The sequence below is a fragment of the Amphibalanus amphitrite genome, unplaced genomic scaffold (assembly GCF_019059575.1).
Source record: "Amphibalanus amphitrite isolate SeventyFive unplaced genomic scaffold, NRLGWU_Aamphi_draft 000678F_arrow, whole genome shotgun sequence".
Classification (NCBI taxonomy): domain Eukaryota; kingdom Metazoa; phylum Arthropoda; class Thecostraca; order Balanomorpha; family Balanidae; genus Amphibalanus; species Amphibalanus amphitrite.
Genome location: NW_024882172.1, coordinates 30,805 through 44,631, shown reverse-complemented (window position 1 = coordinate 44,631; position 13,827 = coordinate 30,805). Strand labels below are relative to the sequence as shown.

Sequence of the window (13,827 nt, the reverse complement as noted above, 5' to 3'; positions counted from 1 at the left end):
ACGCCGACCGGTCCGTAGTGACGTCACGAGGCCCAAACCAGTGACGTCACGAGGCTCGGTCGGAGCAGCCGCCGGGCCTGGCGGGCGGCAGGTCGACGTCCCGGTACGGCACGTTGTCCCACATGTACGTCTCCTTGTTGATGCGCAGGGCTGTCGGTAAAGTTGGGTTTCAGAAAGTGTGCGTGGTCGAGCGTGTGGACCTTAGACACTTGTTGAGAATAGTTGACATTTCTACAACATCAAAAAGTTGATTTTTACGCAGTGGCTGAACATGACGCAAAACGGGGACGCTGTTAGTTTTTAGGCTTTTTGTATTGTATGATGCAATGTATCCCTTGGAAGCCCAAGTCCCTTGCTCACCATATCTGCCAGGCTCCGTCTCTTTCGCTTGCATTACTGTTTTCAATAGAACAGTTTCACATTCTTTCGAGAAGTTCACCAGCTGAAAACATAAATTCCGTCAGAAAATATGACGATATATGACGAAATATGATGATATTGCTTATTTTTAATGTTGTATGTTCACGCCCCAGCATGCGAAATAGTTCCAGCATGCATGATGGGATGGCAGAAGACTGTCGATCGGTCGAGCGGCTTCCGCAATGCATATCAATTTCACCTATACGACTTTGGGCCGCGGCAGAGGGCCGCATCAGCCGCTCATACTGAGTTTTTCGTCTTTCGCTCGCTCGTTACTTATGATCGCTTCACCCAGAGCATACCTCCTTGATAGAGTCTTCATTGGTCACTCCCCTGTTCTTTTTGTACTCTTCATTTATTTTGATCCTGGCAGCTGAAAAATAGATGGGTTCTAAAGTAAAATTCTGAAATACCTAAACAAAGCAATGGTGGTCTATATATTTCTTTCATACCTAGCATCTTGAAATAGCACTTACGTGGCAAGGGTCAAGGGAAGCAATAGGTATGTAGTCTGAGAACTCCTAGATGAAAATCAGGGCCATAAAAGTGACCCCTAAATATTTTATTGAATGGTCACTTGATCTATCTTTTTGCTTTATATTATCGTTTTATAAATTTAGCTCGAATGTTTGAATGGACGGATTGACAGAGCCGGAGCCCACGCTAAGCAGAGCTTGTTGCGAATACCCCGACCCCTACCGTCCGATCGCGCAATTCCGGGTAACGGGAGAATTTAGATGCCAAAGTTTAACGTGTCCTTCAAAGCCGGACACGGCCTGTCCCACTCAACTGACTTCAACTGGCTGCGGCTGCTCCCACCAACCGCAGACCATCCCCGTCAGGAGTCTCAAATATCGAGCGCCGGAGCGTCTCGAACCCGGGCACTCACTACCGAGAGTCCGATGCTCTACCAACTGAGCTACGGGACAGGCAACATTATGTGTCAATATAGAAAGTGATATCTCTTAGTCAGAATAACAGTTACCTATTCATCGACTGATGCGATACTCACCTGACAATGCAGCATCATCACCAGCAAACACCTCTGCCCTTGCACGATGTATCCTCTTGAATGCAGATAGCACCTGTAATAGCAGATGGGTCATGTATCCATCAGCTGATAAACATCTCACATTATATAATACTGTTATTGTGTCATGAATCATGAAAAAGGGGCTGTCACCAGAAATTAGAACCTGAACTATGGCGGCCCACTTGTCATCTGCCTCCAAAAATGGTGACTTTGAAAGAAGGTTGAAACAAGTAGAACTCTTTTAGCAAATGGAGTTTACAATGATTCCAATGAAAAGTAAAAGCAGTAGAAACACTGAAGCTAAAAATACTTGCCTCCTTTCTTAGAGCACCACTCATGCTGTACGACACTTGCAGTTGGCAGGGGAAGCAGCCAGTTAGCAGCAATTACTGGACATTCCTGCACAGAGATGTGCGGGGCTTGAGAAATCACATCTACATTCATCACAATAGTGTTACGACTGTCCACAATCTTACATCTGTCAATTATTTCAGCAATAAGGCTGCTAATTAAATTGTTATAGTACTGTTTCAGGTGGGAGGAGTTTTAAGCTATTAGTTGTCAGACATTAAATGAAAAGCTTGCTGCGTCTGCTCTTAAAGCTAAAAGCTTGGCTGTGTCTCATTTTTCCTGAATCTTTCAAAACCTACCCATCTGAGTCTCCCTCAACCTCAGTGTGTTACAAAATGGAAACAGAATTAGCTGTGATGTCGCTGCTGAAAGAAATGGGGTTTCTGTAAGATCAATACAAATTCAATGAAAATTATTGGTTACCATGATGTTCTTTCAACATCATGGCATTGGCATTTGGTAACAGCATATTCATAACAGTTGGGGGAGGTTTGGTCAATGGTTGTCATTTTTAGCACATGCCATTTTTGGCAACCATGTGCTAAAAATGACAACGCTATCAGCTATTTTTAGCAACGATGAAGCCGATTTCACTCCTCAGCGAGGAAATCACGATTTTGGAAATACAAGCACTGATTTTGGAAAATAAGTGCTGCCACCTGGTGCAAGAAGAAGAAACCAGCTTTAACCCTCTAGTGCCCCCGGTATCATATCTGTAAGTCAATTTGCAGAAAATTCGCGCGCTAATCCTGAAGGCGAAAATTGTTGAAAACCCTGCTGTATCATAAGTGGTACGTCTTGGCAACCACCTGGTGGCAAAATTTTTAAGTAATGATTTCTCAGTTTCCCACCAGGTGATTTTGAAGAGGGTCAGTTTGTCCTTTGCTGAAAAGCTATTTGAGATGCAAGTGTAAATTTTAGCATTTAAAAAACAAAAAATAGTTATTTGGAAAGAAACTTGGTATACTGTGAGACAAATGTCCAGAATTTATCACAGTATGTTGCAAAACATCGCAGCTATTTCAGGGTCAAAGATATGGACCCCTAATTTGGGGGATACTAGATATGATACAGTGGGCATAGCACTCCAATATTTTCTATGAAATTTTCGCCGCTGCAACATACGGTGTGCCAATACCATAGTTTTCTCAGGTTATAAGCATTGCAATGGCCTGTGAGTCATTGAAAATGACGATGGTACAAGATGCATAAATTTGTGAAGTTCGCAGCCCTGGCGTCAGATAACTCTATTTCGCTCCAGACTCGATATTTCATAACGATATTCGTACGCTTATGCCGCCTCTCATCCTTGTCAATCACCTAACATCTAGCTGTCCATGAGTGGCCTTACATGCCTCATACATCTCGACTTTTCTAACGCTCATAGGAATCTGGTTTTCCAACTGTTTGACGATGATAACAGTGAACTTTTTGATCTGCAGGACACTGCAAGACCATATCTTCTAAAACCACGTTAGGAATGACATGCCATCGATGACAAGCTTGTTGATTTCAAGGGACGATCATCCGTGCAAGCATTTATACTCGTGAAACCAAAAATTGAGACTTGACTATGTTTGGGAAAGGAGGATTCAGCGGTCTCTTGCACAATTTCGATATTCCAACAGGGTTTGTGGACGGGCTTATGTCTTGTGGGTCTATGTCTTAGCTGGGCATGGCCGAAGACTTGAATTAGCAGCCAGCCAGCATTTTTCATTCATACTGGAGAACGACTCACAATTTGTTTGCGATTCAAATCCCCTCCGTTCATCCCAGTAGTAAGAGATTGAATGTGGAGTGGAAAACTACACCGTCATCGTCAGAGGAAGCTAGCTAAACGGACTCGCCATGAAGACAGACGTCAAGACCGAAGGACGTGGTTCCTTTGATTTACATATCCAAGAAGTAGGCAACCATGCACTGCTGCCAGGATCCAACAGGTGCCTGACAGCTGGCAAACATTTTTAGTGCCAGGTATGTCATTAGTTGTCATATATTGACATATGCCGCCAAGTATGGTAGCTGATTGCCACTGAACAAATAGGATTTATACTAAAACATGGACACTGACCATAAGAATACAAGTTAAAGTGCGGCATTGCGTACGCTCACCTCCATATGAGGTCAATGAACATTGTGCAAGTTCCTGCCGATCGGTACACAGTTACCTGTACCTTTGTTGTCTGACACGTACAACAGTTACTGCACTGGTCACTGGTCAGTGCGCGGCTGTTGTACTGACGCCGATGACATGAGGACCGCACGACCAGTCAAAGTGCTAACTGACGATTCACAGTCTGAGAGTTTCAGTCACCAGGGATTGTCCGGCTATCGTGAAGATAATTCAACATCGTCTTTGGCATTGATTCCGGTCCGTCGGCAGGCTGTCCAGCATTTTGCATTAGAACTGCTTCACTTCGACCACTTACCGACCAACCGTAATGTCTTCATTTTTGTATCAAGTATGTATAATGCACGTTTGAGAAGCATGGCCCACATGTCTGAATTATGAAAAAAAATGCGCAAGTGCAACGCGCTGTATCGTGGAAATTAAAGGAATAGAAGGCACTCGTAAAAAGATGCCTATGATTAGCGTTGTTCCCTTCGTACCGACTGAAAGGGCATTTTGATACAAGTAGGATACCAATGAAATATTGAGAAAATGTTCTGATAAGTGGCGCACAGTAAAGGATTTCTTGTTTGCATTTTACACATTTTAACTGCCGCTTTTATCTCTGAAATTTTTCAAAACATATATCTTCTCATCTATGTCTTCACTTCCTTCTGTGTGGTCTGATACCACTAAAAATAACCAAGTGGAATGCCTAATGTATCATATTTGATACACAAATTATTTCCGAAATTTGAACTGCGAAAAATTTTTGACTTCAGATTGCGAACAAGGGACCCAAAATGAATCATAGGTCACGAGGTGCTAATTTTAGGAACCGTGGAACTATGTGTGGGCATTAGAGGGTTAATATGGCCGTTGTTTGTATGGTAGTCCAACGTTGAAGTATACCCTTTTTTGTGGCCCGAAGTTGGAACTTTAAATTGAAGCATCCGAAAATGATCGATATTGATCGAAATCATGATGTTGATGAAAAAAATAATATGTTAAGTTGAGAGAGGAGGCCATTTTATCCAGATGCGGTGGTTTACTTCTTGAAATTATTTTTGCTTACGACGACTGCCATGTAATGAGGGATAATTAGCAGCCGTCATTAGCAAAAATAATTTCAAGAAGTAAACTACTGCATCTGGATAAAATGGCCTCCTCTCTCAACTTAAAATATTATTTTTTTCATCAACATCATGTTTTCGATCAATATCGATCATTTTCGGATGCTTCAATTTTAAGTTCCAACTTCAGGCCACAAAACAAACTACCATACAAATAACAGGCATATTAAAGCTGGATTCTTCGTCTTGCACCAGGTGGCAGCACTTCTTTTCCAAAATCAGTGTTTATCTTTCCAAAATCTTCATTTCCTCGCTGAGGAGTGAAATCGGCCTCATCGTTGTCAAAAATAGCAGAATCGTTGTCATTTTTAGCACGTGTGACAAAAATAGCACGTGCTAAAAATGACAACGATTGACCAAACCTCCCCCGACTGATAATGCAAGACATGGGAAAAAAAACTTTGGAGCTTAGAAGGTGGCACAGTTGCAAGGGAAGAAAATGTTCTGAAAATTGTATAGGTAATTCCAAATGACCTTTACATTAAGTCATCATGGCGATAATTATTAGGTATTTTGACGTCGGTTGATGCAAGGGATGGAAAAAGATATTTAAGGTATCTAATGATTATTCAGTACCTATTCATCTGGATTAAGCAGGTAAGGATGATCAATTTGGAGCCAAATGCCATCATATCTTGTGCTCATGTTTGAATTCTAATCATCATAGGTTCTATGAGACTGCATTATTATAGGTATTTACCTACCTACCTATAAAAAAAAACACTTCAACTTCTACGGAGTGGAGTTTTAGAATGAATTATGCCAATTTAAGGCGTTTATGCACATAAAAATAGCTACCTTACCTCTTATCGAATAAGTAAAAATATTTTTTAGGAACGGGGACCGAGTGGCATTTGCCCGAATGCTCCCGAGTCCAACGTCTTACGACGCACACTGCACACCGGTCGTTTCCGTCGATCCGCAGTGATGACATCATTGTGACGCCACTCGGCAGGTGCGCAGTGCCATCGATACCTCTCGGGACGGATGGTGCGTGTCACCAGCTGGTGTCACCCCCCAGTGGCGCCGCTCTCTGCGCCCCCCACCCCCTCCCGTCATAGTTACAACTCAGTCGGTCATCCACGCACCAGCACGTGTGCCCTTCACTGCAGCCGGCGCCCCTCCCCAGCTCACGGCTCGATGGTTGTCGGTCGGCCACGGAGGAGCGTCACGGGTCTGTCAGTGTATGGAGGTGCGTGGCAGCGAGTGAACCGAGCTGCGTGTGGGGTCGTGTCATCAGGAGTTGGGATTCTCGTGGTGAGACGGTGTCAAATTGGGAGCGTTTTGGCGAGGTGATTGGTGAAACGCGGCAGCTGAGAAACGTTGATATTGATTAAGGAGGAAAAATCGGTCGTAGTTATAACTATCTGAAAATGATACCGAGATAAACGAATCTGCAATTTCAATTCAGTCCAAGAAGGATACTTTTGACATCGTAGATGAACGAGCCCAGTCATTTGTTAAATCCCCCTCGAAAGGCATTAGGGATGGCAATGGGATAACAACCCATGGAAATCTCCCAACCGCTTATCCCCACGGCAAGGCAACAGCTCGTGACTCTATCAAACGTTATCCTCACGGGGCATTGGACATTCGAGACATCAACAGCACGCTCAAACCAAAACTGAACGAAACAGTCATTCACGACGAAAGATACAAAGGCCATCCTTCAAGGTATGCAACTGAAGATCTCGTAGTGAGGAACTACGTCGTAAACGGGATTAAACGTGGCGTGGGCCTTGAACAGACAAGAGACAAGACTGAACACACTCATGAATTTAACGACGATACATTAGATGACTCCAACATTGAGATTCCAAAAAACGTCTTCACCACTCACAATATGTCTGTTGAAAATGTGGACAGCTCCCCAAGTGATTCAAATAATTCTAGCTTGTCAACGAGCGAACACCGGAGTCACATGAAACTAATGGACGATATAGTTTTTATTCAACCGAACTTTTTTGGAAACGGCAGACCCAAAGCACTTCCGGCACCACATGAAAATCCGGACACATCCGAATCGGAGCCTAAGTCTCTGGTTGTGGAAGCACCAGAGACCGACTCTGTTGCGCTCATCGATCAGCGTCACGAGCAGACGGAGAATATATCGGTGACAGCCGTCGACCGAGACCAATCGTCAGCACCACAGGCGATCTCCGACAAACAGCCAGAGTTAGAGGACACGGAGGACCCAGAGCAGTCAGCTAAGGACTTCCGTGACAGCTCCTCAAGCACTACCACCAGTTCTCCAGCAGAGCTCAAACTAAACATAAATACCAACCACGGGCTGGAACTCAAACTTAACCAAGTCGCGAAACAAGAACTACAGGTGCAAGACAAACTACAGGATATTCCAGGGGTGATATTTGAACAACACGAACCTGTTTCAAATGGTGTTTCAGTAATCGAATCAAATTTAAATGATCTTCCCTCCAGTGATGTATCCCCCAAACAGATTAAGGAGCCCAAATTGCCAAATACTAATGAGTCTGAATCCCAGGATACCCTGGAATCTGGCTCCGAACATCCAGATTCCACCGATGAGGAGGACTTTCCGTTCTCGGACATCCTGGGGCGCGGCGGTGACCTGCTGAAGGGGGTCGTCGTTTACACCATCGACCCATTCGCTGCCAGAAGAAGAGGTGAGTAGGAGACGATTATACACTGCACTGCGCACATGTCCGTCACATTCGTTTAATTTTACATTAAAAAAGGTGTAGGTATGTCTTAATGCTTTGATATTTTCGTTAGAGGGACCCTCCCACCTTAACATTAGATTTGAGTTGAGATAGCCAAAATGGGGTCCCTGGCTCACAATTACCGGTTTCGGCATTTACAACATCGAGAAATGCCTTAAATCGGAAATATTGAATTTCAAAATTGCAGCATTTTGATTCAGAGGGGCTAATGCATAGGAATACCCCTCTGAATGTGTGACGTCAGCGCAGATATCTAACGATTTTAAAATGTTTGACTAAAACGTTTTGTAGCACGCGGTGGTATATGCTGCTTAGCGCGCAACAAATGCCGCACTTTCAAATAAAGTCGCTAGGAACAGCGGAGATCCCAAAAAGTAAACAAAAGTAAAAGTCTAATATCTTGAAAACCGGTGAATATTTTTCGATGAAATTTGGTAGATATTCGTTTTTGCTCTTTCTGAACCGAGCGACATCACTTTCATGCCAATTCATTAACTTTTTTGAAGGTGGGAGGGTCCCTTTAAGTACTGCCTATATTGTTAACTTGTGTTGTAATAAGAGTACCTTATTGCCTGGTGCTAATCCTAGTTTTATTTCCCACTCTCGGGCACCTTTTCAAACGTTTATGTTTGGCTATGAATTCCACAAGTGCTGATCAACGTCTGTAGAAAGCAACATTACAAACACAAACACTGCTGTAGCACACCACTCTGCCTGCCCGAATTCCCTAACACTATCTGAATGTGTGGAGACTGCAACAGCCCACACCACACTACCACCAATATCTGGAGACTGCATCGGAGCAATAGACAGTAGCACCACACTACTACCAATATCCGGAGACTGCATCGGAGCAGTAGACAGTAGACACCACACTAACACTTCATAACATCAACATGGAGACTGCAGTCTGCATCTGTGCAGTAGACAGTAGCACACCACACTAACACTTCATAACAGGAGACTGCATCGGTGCAGTAGACAGTAGCACACCACACTAACACTTCATAACATGGAGACTGCATCGGAGCAGTAGACAGTAGCACACCACACTAACACTTCATAACATGGAGATTGGAGACTGCATCGGAGCAGTAGACGGTAGCACCACACTATCACCAATGTATAGAGACTGCATCGAAGCAATAGACAGTAGCACGCCATCACCAATATCTGGAGACTGCATCGGAGCAGTAGACAGTAGCACACCACACTAGCGCTTCATTACATGGAGACTGCATCGGAGCATTAGACGGTAGCACCACACCATCACCAATATCTGGAGACTGCATCGGAGCAATTGACGGTAGCACTGAGAGCCCGAGAGCTCCTACGGCTCACACGACAGAAGCACCAATTTATTTTGAAATGGCCGTTCACTGAGACAGAACGACAAAATGGTTTGCGGAATGGAGATATGATTAGCATTTTCTTTTTGGACTTTTTTTTCTACTCTTCGTGGACGTTGGGGCTCTTGATATGAAAATTAATGCTTCACTTGATTACATTCATGTGATAAGATTTAGTTTTAGCGTATGCTCTACCGGTTTTCCTTTCTTATGTTCCGCAGTTATTAAAATTAACTGCTAACCGTGCGCAGTTAGAATTGTCAACCAACACTCGTTCAAACGTCAAACTCTATGAGTCCAGCGCCACGTCTGTTTTTCCAAAACTACCTTTACATCCCTTGTAAGCTTTCTCTTGTTTCGCTGCTTGGTGGTCCTCTTTCCAGGCCCACTATGAGCTAGGGTTATTGTTAGCATAATAATAGCCACCTACCGAGGCATGTGTTGTTGTGCCTCACCACGGTTCGTTGGAGAGAATCATTGACCTGCCCCTCCCCCCCCCCCGTGGGCCTCCCACTCTGGGGAGCGAAACGAGGCGCATTGCGTAGCTCACCCTAATCGGACCAAGCTCAGAGTATGGGAGCACCCAGTGAGCTCAGCGGGGTGTGAACTGTGTAGGACCAATGTTCAGGCTGGTATATACAGCACCGAGCAGTTTAGTTCCGGTATGAACCGCGTGATGGCTCTGTGGTAACGATGATAGCGCGAGAAACGAAGGCCGTCCGCTGCGCAATGGGCGAAATAGCCGATTTTCATGCCGGCTAACTAGTGAAATTGGGGATTTCTGACAGCTGGTAGGTTTCAGCGGGCACGATGAATTTGCACCGAGATTTATTGTGCAATCTAGCTGTTCCGATGGTTGTGCTACAGTACCATTTTAATTTCTATCAGTGACGGTTATATTTGGGTCTATTTTAATTACGGTGCGATTAACAAAGCATCAAATATGGCGCAACGTGTGCAACTGGTTGTAATATTTTATTCGTACATAGCAAAACCATTTTACTTGCCCTGAATATTGTAACCACAATTGAAAATAGTTCAGGCTTATTATAACGGCAACATGCTTTGCAGTAAGATGCAATGCTTTGATTACTCTAGAGCTTGGTCTGAAGATAGTTTCAAACATCATACTAGGTATGTATAATACTCAAACAGATATGGCAATCGTCGTTATAGCATTTATAAGCTGCCTTTTGACATTTTCCCAGGTGCAACATTGAGCTTGAACTAACCAATGTCCCTTGGTAACGTCGTAATTAAGCAATATCTCTGTTTGCAGGGGGTTGGAGGCCGGTGCCCTCGGGCCCGTCACCGGCTGTAGCCTCTGCTCGGCTCACAAAGGGGTCAGTCGGGGCCGATCGGAAGACAAAGGTCACGGCCAGGTCACGGGACGGCCTGTTCAGCTGTCACGGCCGTGAGCCCGGCTACTATCCGGTGCGACAGTCCGGCTGCCAGGTAAGTTCGTACGTTTACTATCCCGTCCAACATAAAGCCCTGCTACTATCCGGACTGTCGAATACTACTCGGTCCAACAGTTCAGCTGTCAGGTAACTATATAGGCATAGCCCGGTTACTAACCAGTCGGACAGGCGGGCACTACTATCCAGTCTTTTAGTCTGGCTGTCAAGTCAGTATACATAGCTTGGCTTTTATCCGGTCCGTCAGTCAGACTGTCTGGTAAGCATAGTCCGTTTACTTTCCGTTAAGACAGTCTGGCTGTCAGGTAAGAAGTGCCCAGCTAATACTGAGCAGACAAGATGTGGCTGGGCTGAGGCAACAGTGTGACATCGGTGGTAAGTTATGCGACTTAATTTCAGCCGGACTAGTGACATTTGTGCATTTTTTTACGAATTCATTTATAAAGTCAGTCAGATCGCTTACGATCACCAAACATCACTGAATGAGTCATACCCTGCGTCTTGGGATTTCATACAGCATACACCCTTGGATTGGATCTGACCCTTCAGGCCCTTGGGTCTGTATATGAGAGGGACAACGGACGCAGAGCGCCCCCGCCTATTCCGTGAGTGTCGCGTCAAGCGGGGGTTCTGATTCCGACTGGTAGGTGGCCGAGGAGCTTCAACTCCACAGGGATTGCCGAGGTGACCCTCGCGTAGAGGGCGCCCCGCACCATCACCATAGGCTACAGTTGCGAGCTAGCCATTTGTTTGTGGGGGAGGTGCTGTTATATGTTATGCAATCACCCAAGTACGTACAGTATAGAGGTACAGGGACCCGCAGTTGCTACTGTACACATATATTACCAATTTAGAATTGTGCTATTATTTGCTAAGTGCTGGCCATTGGAGAAAAGAAATGTAGCGCAAAGTATGGAGGAATACCACATGTTTGCTCCTAGGATGTATGTTTTGTATAATTCCTCTTACCGCAACAGATATTCTTTCAAAACTACAATCGTGCTATTTTTCTGTGCCGGTTGCCTCCCCAGAGCCCGGCCGTGGTATCGCCTATAGCTTCCGTTCCCGCTACGTGAATGAAAGTCACGTGACTACTACACGCTTGCGCTCAGTACTAACACACCTAGCCCGAGGGCCGGTCCGTAGCGGGGAGGGGTAGAACGCCAGAGCTCCAGCGCAGTGGAGGTGGTGGTGGCCCGTATCATAAAGAGGCAACCGTAAGCAGAACTACAATTGCCGCAGTATGAGATTATGATAAGGTTTTCTTTAAATGTATTGATTGACATGAAAGTGCAATGCTTATCCGATATAATAAAACGGTGTCCAAGGCCTTGGAAGTACTGCAAAACATATTCAGGAACGTATAAATTTCTGATACGCGCCATGACCTTTCACCTTGCCTCCGGGGAGGACCGCTCAGGAATCCACATACCGAACGAATCGAGGCCTCGCAGCGCGGCGGCAGACGAGGTGGATAAACCATCGCCAGATCTTTCGGTTACTTATGTTTCCAGAAGAAGGTGGTTGGAGGGTGAGGGCTGTTTTCAACCCACTCATCAATCCTTTCCTTATTAAGTTACAGCTTACCGAAAAAAAAAATGCAACACAAGGCCGTCACGAGATGTAGCGAAGTGCCTCAGCCACACCGGTTTTGAGTAAACCTTAAGCATTGGAATTCAGGCCAGTGATCCTGAAGCATTATTCTATTTTTTGTTGTGCATAAGCTGGGGTGACGTGGGCCAAGTTAATTGCGAAGAAACGGTTTTAGTTTCAGAACATTACTGAGGCTAGTCGCGTCAAATAGTATACGTTTGTTGCAAAATGTAAAATTAGAATGTTGACGTGCTATCCAGATGGTGGAATTTATATGACACAAGAAGTCCAAAAGTGGCATCGTTAGTCATCCTGCATACCATATAAATCGATTCGTCACCTCGGTTCGTGCTCAATAGTTCTTTTCGAGGATGATCGATTTCGTTTTTTTTAGGGGGGGGGGCAGTTTATGAGCCAGCAACCACCCTCCCCAGTCCCCCAACAGCGATTGTTGACAAATACTATCACTGGCTTCTTTTCTGAATGGAGGTCGCATGAATGAACGAATGAATAGCTCTACATCATTTGAGCAGCAGCTGAAATCAATCATAAAATTTGATCTACCAGTCTGCAACGAAAAGGTTTAAAATAAAAACAAGTGCAAGTTAAGTTATTAAGTGTCTCATAGCTCCTCAATCTTGTGCCGCTTCTCTCACGATTCATTTTATGTGATGCTTACCTACATTGTTCAAGAAGTCATAGCATTCGAGCTCGTTGGTCTTAAAAACTGCTATCGAAGTAAATTTAAGTGCTTCGGCTTCGGCACTTAAAAACCAATCGATATTTAAACCTCACCCATTTAGGCATTTTTTCAGCGTCTTACATGTAACGGAGGGGCGTAGAAACCCTCAGCCATTCGGCCCTTGATAAAAGAGCCAGAGCTTCGCTGAAAAAGCAAAAAAAAGGAAAGAAAAAAGAGCGTGCTACTCGTGACGAGAGAAATCCGATGATGTTAGGGTCCTGGTCATCGCTGACGAGAAAAAGCCAATTATCTTATGTCCTGATCAATGTTGAGATCCTAGGTCATTGGTTGACCTCACAGATCAGGTAAATAACCCAAAAGCACGGAGAATTGGATCCTGCTAGAATTTCTAAAAGTGAAGTTTGCTGGGACTTGGCTTGCTTCTGACTCCGAATTTACACTTGCTTTGATCAAAGATGATGTATCAAAGCATTTGGGGTAGGACGGGTCACGCCAGATCACCCATTAGGCGTTCCGCCGGCTATCCATAGAATGTTAACCAGCTCTGACAGCCTTACATGTTGCATAGGCACTATCTATAACTGATACCTAAGCATGCCTAGTTTTCAAATGTTAAAATGGGTGCTAAATTTCAAACCAACACTTCCGAAAAAAACACAGTAAAAAGGTGTAAATTTAAGGAAGTTAACCGAGATCATTTCAAGTAAATGACCTTAACCTGAGTTTCACGTGAACTTGGCACCCACAACAATCAATGAGACAAATATTAGATAGTATATTTCACATGTTGTCACGTCCCTAATCACGAAACGACTATGGAAACACACAGAAGATGTGCGCTGACTTTCAATTGCTATTCTGGCCTGACATGATCTTGAGAAAAATAATCACAGGTCAAGGGTAATTTGGTTCAGGGATTTAAAATTCTCGGAGAAGATGCAAAAATTAAAAGGGCTATTTAATTTTCCGAGAAGTTGTAAAATTGATTAACTCCAGGGCACCAAAGAATCATCGC

The 13,827-nt window shown here is 44.4% G+C and overlaps 2 protein-coding genes across 7 annotated transcripts in view; one reads left to right on the top strand and one right to left on the bottom strand.

The window, feature by feature from the left end:
• Positions 1-32: 32 nt before the first annotated feature.
• LOC122364468 (complex III assembly factor LYRM7-like) lies at positions 33-4,534 on the bottom strand. Of its 5 annotated transcripts, none has more exons than XM_043334846.1 (6): positions 4,234-4,534; positions 1,768-1,852; positions 1,433-1,505; positions 723-793; positions 361-442; positions 33-150 (listed from the first exon to the last, which is right to left on the bottom strand). In XM_043334846.1, exons 2-6 carry the CDS (start codon positions 1,789-1,791, stop codon positions 47-49), a joined length of 354 nt encoding a protein of 117 aa, XP_043190781.1. In that variant the 5' UTR covers positions 1,792-1,852; positions 4,234-4,534; the 3' UTR covers positions 33-46. The 5 variants fall into 5 exon arrangements, with proteins under 5 accessions (XP_043190781.1, XP_043190785.1, XP_043190782.1 ...); XM_043334850.1 differs by having other exon boundaries at positions 1,768-1,842; positions 4,234-4,250; XM_043334847.1 differs by lacking the exon at positions 4,234-4,534 and adding an exon at positions 2,104-3,238.
• An 886-nt stretch (positions 4,535-5,420) lies between these two features.
• LOC122364465 overlaps positions 5,421-13,827 on the top strand; it is a 34,610-nt gene continuing 26,203 nt past the window's right edge. Inside the window, exons 1-3 of one of the 2 annotated variants that reach the window (XM_043334842.1) lie at positions 5,421-5,644; positions 7,551-7,692; positions 10,378-10,553. In XM_043334842.1, the coding sequence (XP_043190777.1) occupies positions 5,609-5,644; positions 7,551-7,692; positions 10,378-10,553 (354 nt within the window). In that variant the 5' untranslated portion in view covers positions 5,421-5,608. The remainder of the gene's footprint in view (positions 5,645-7,550; positions 7,693-10,377; positions 10,554-13,827) is intronic. The other variant, XM_043334843.1, reaches the window with a different exon arrangement.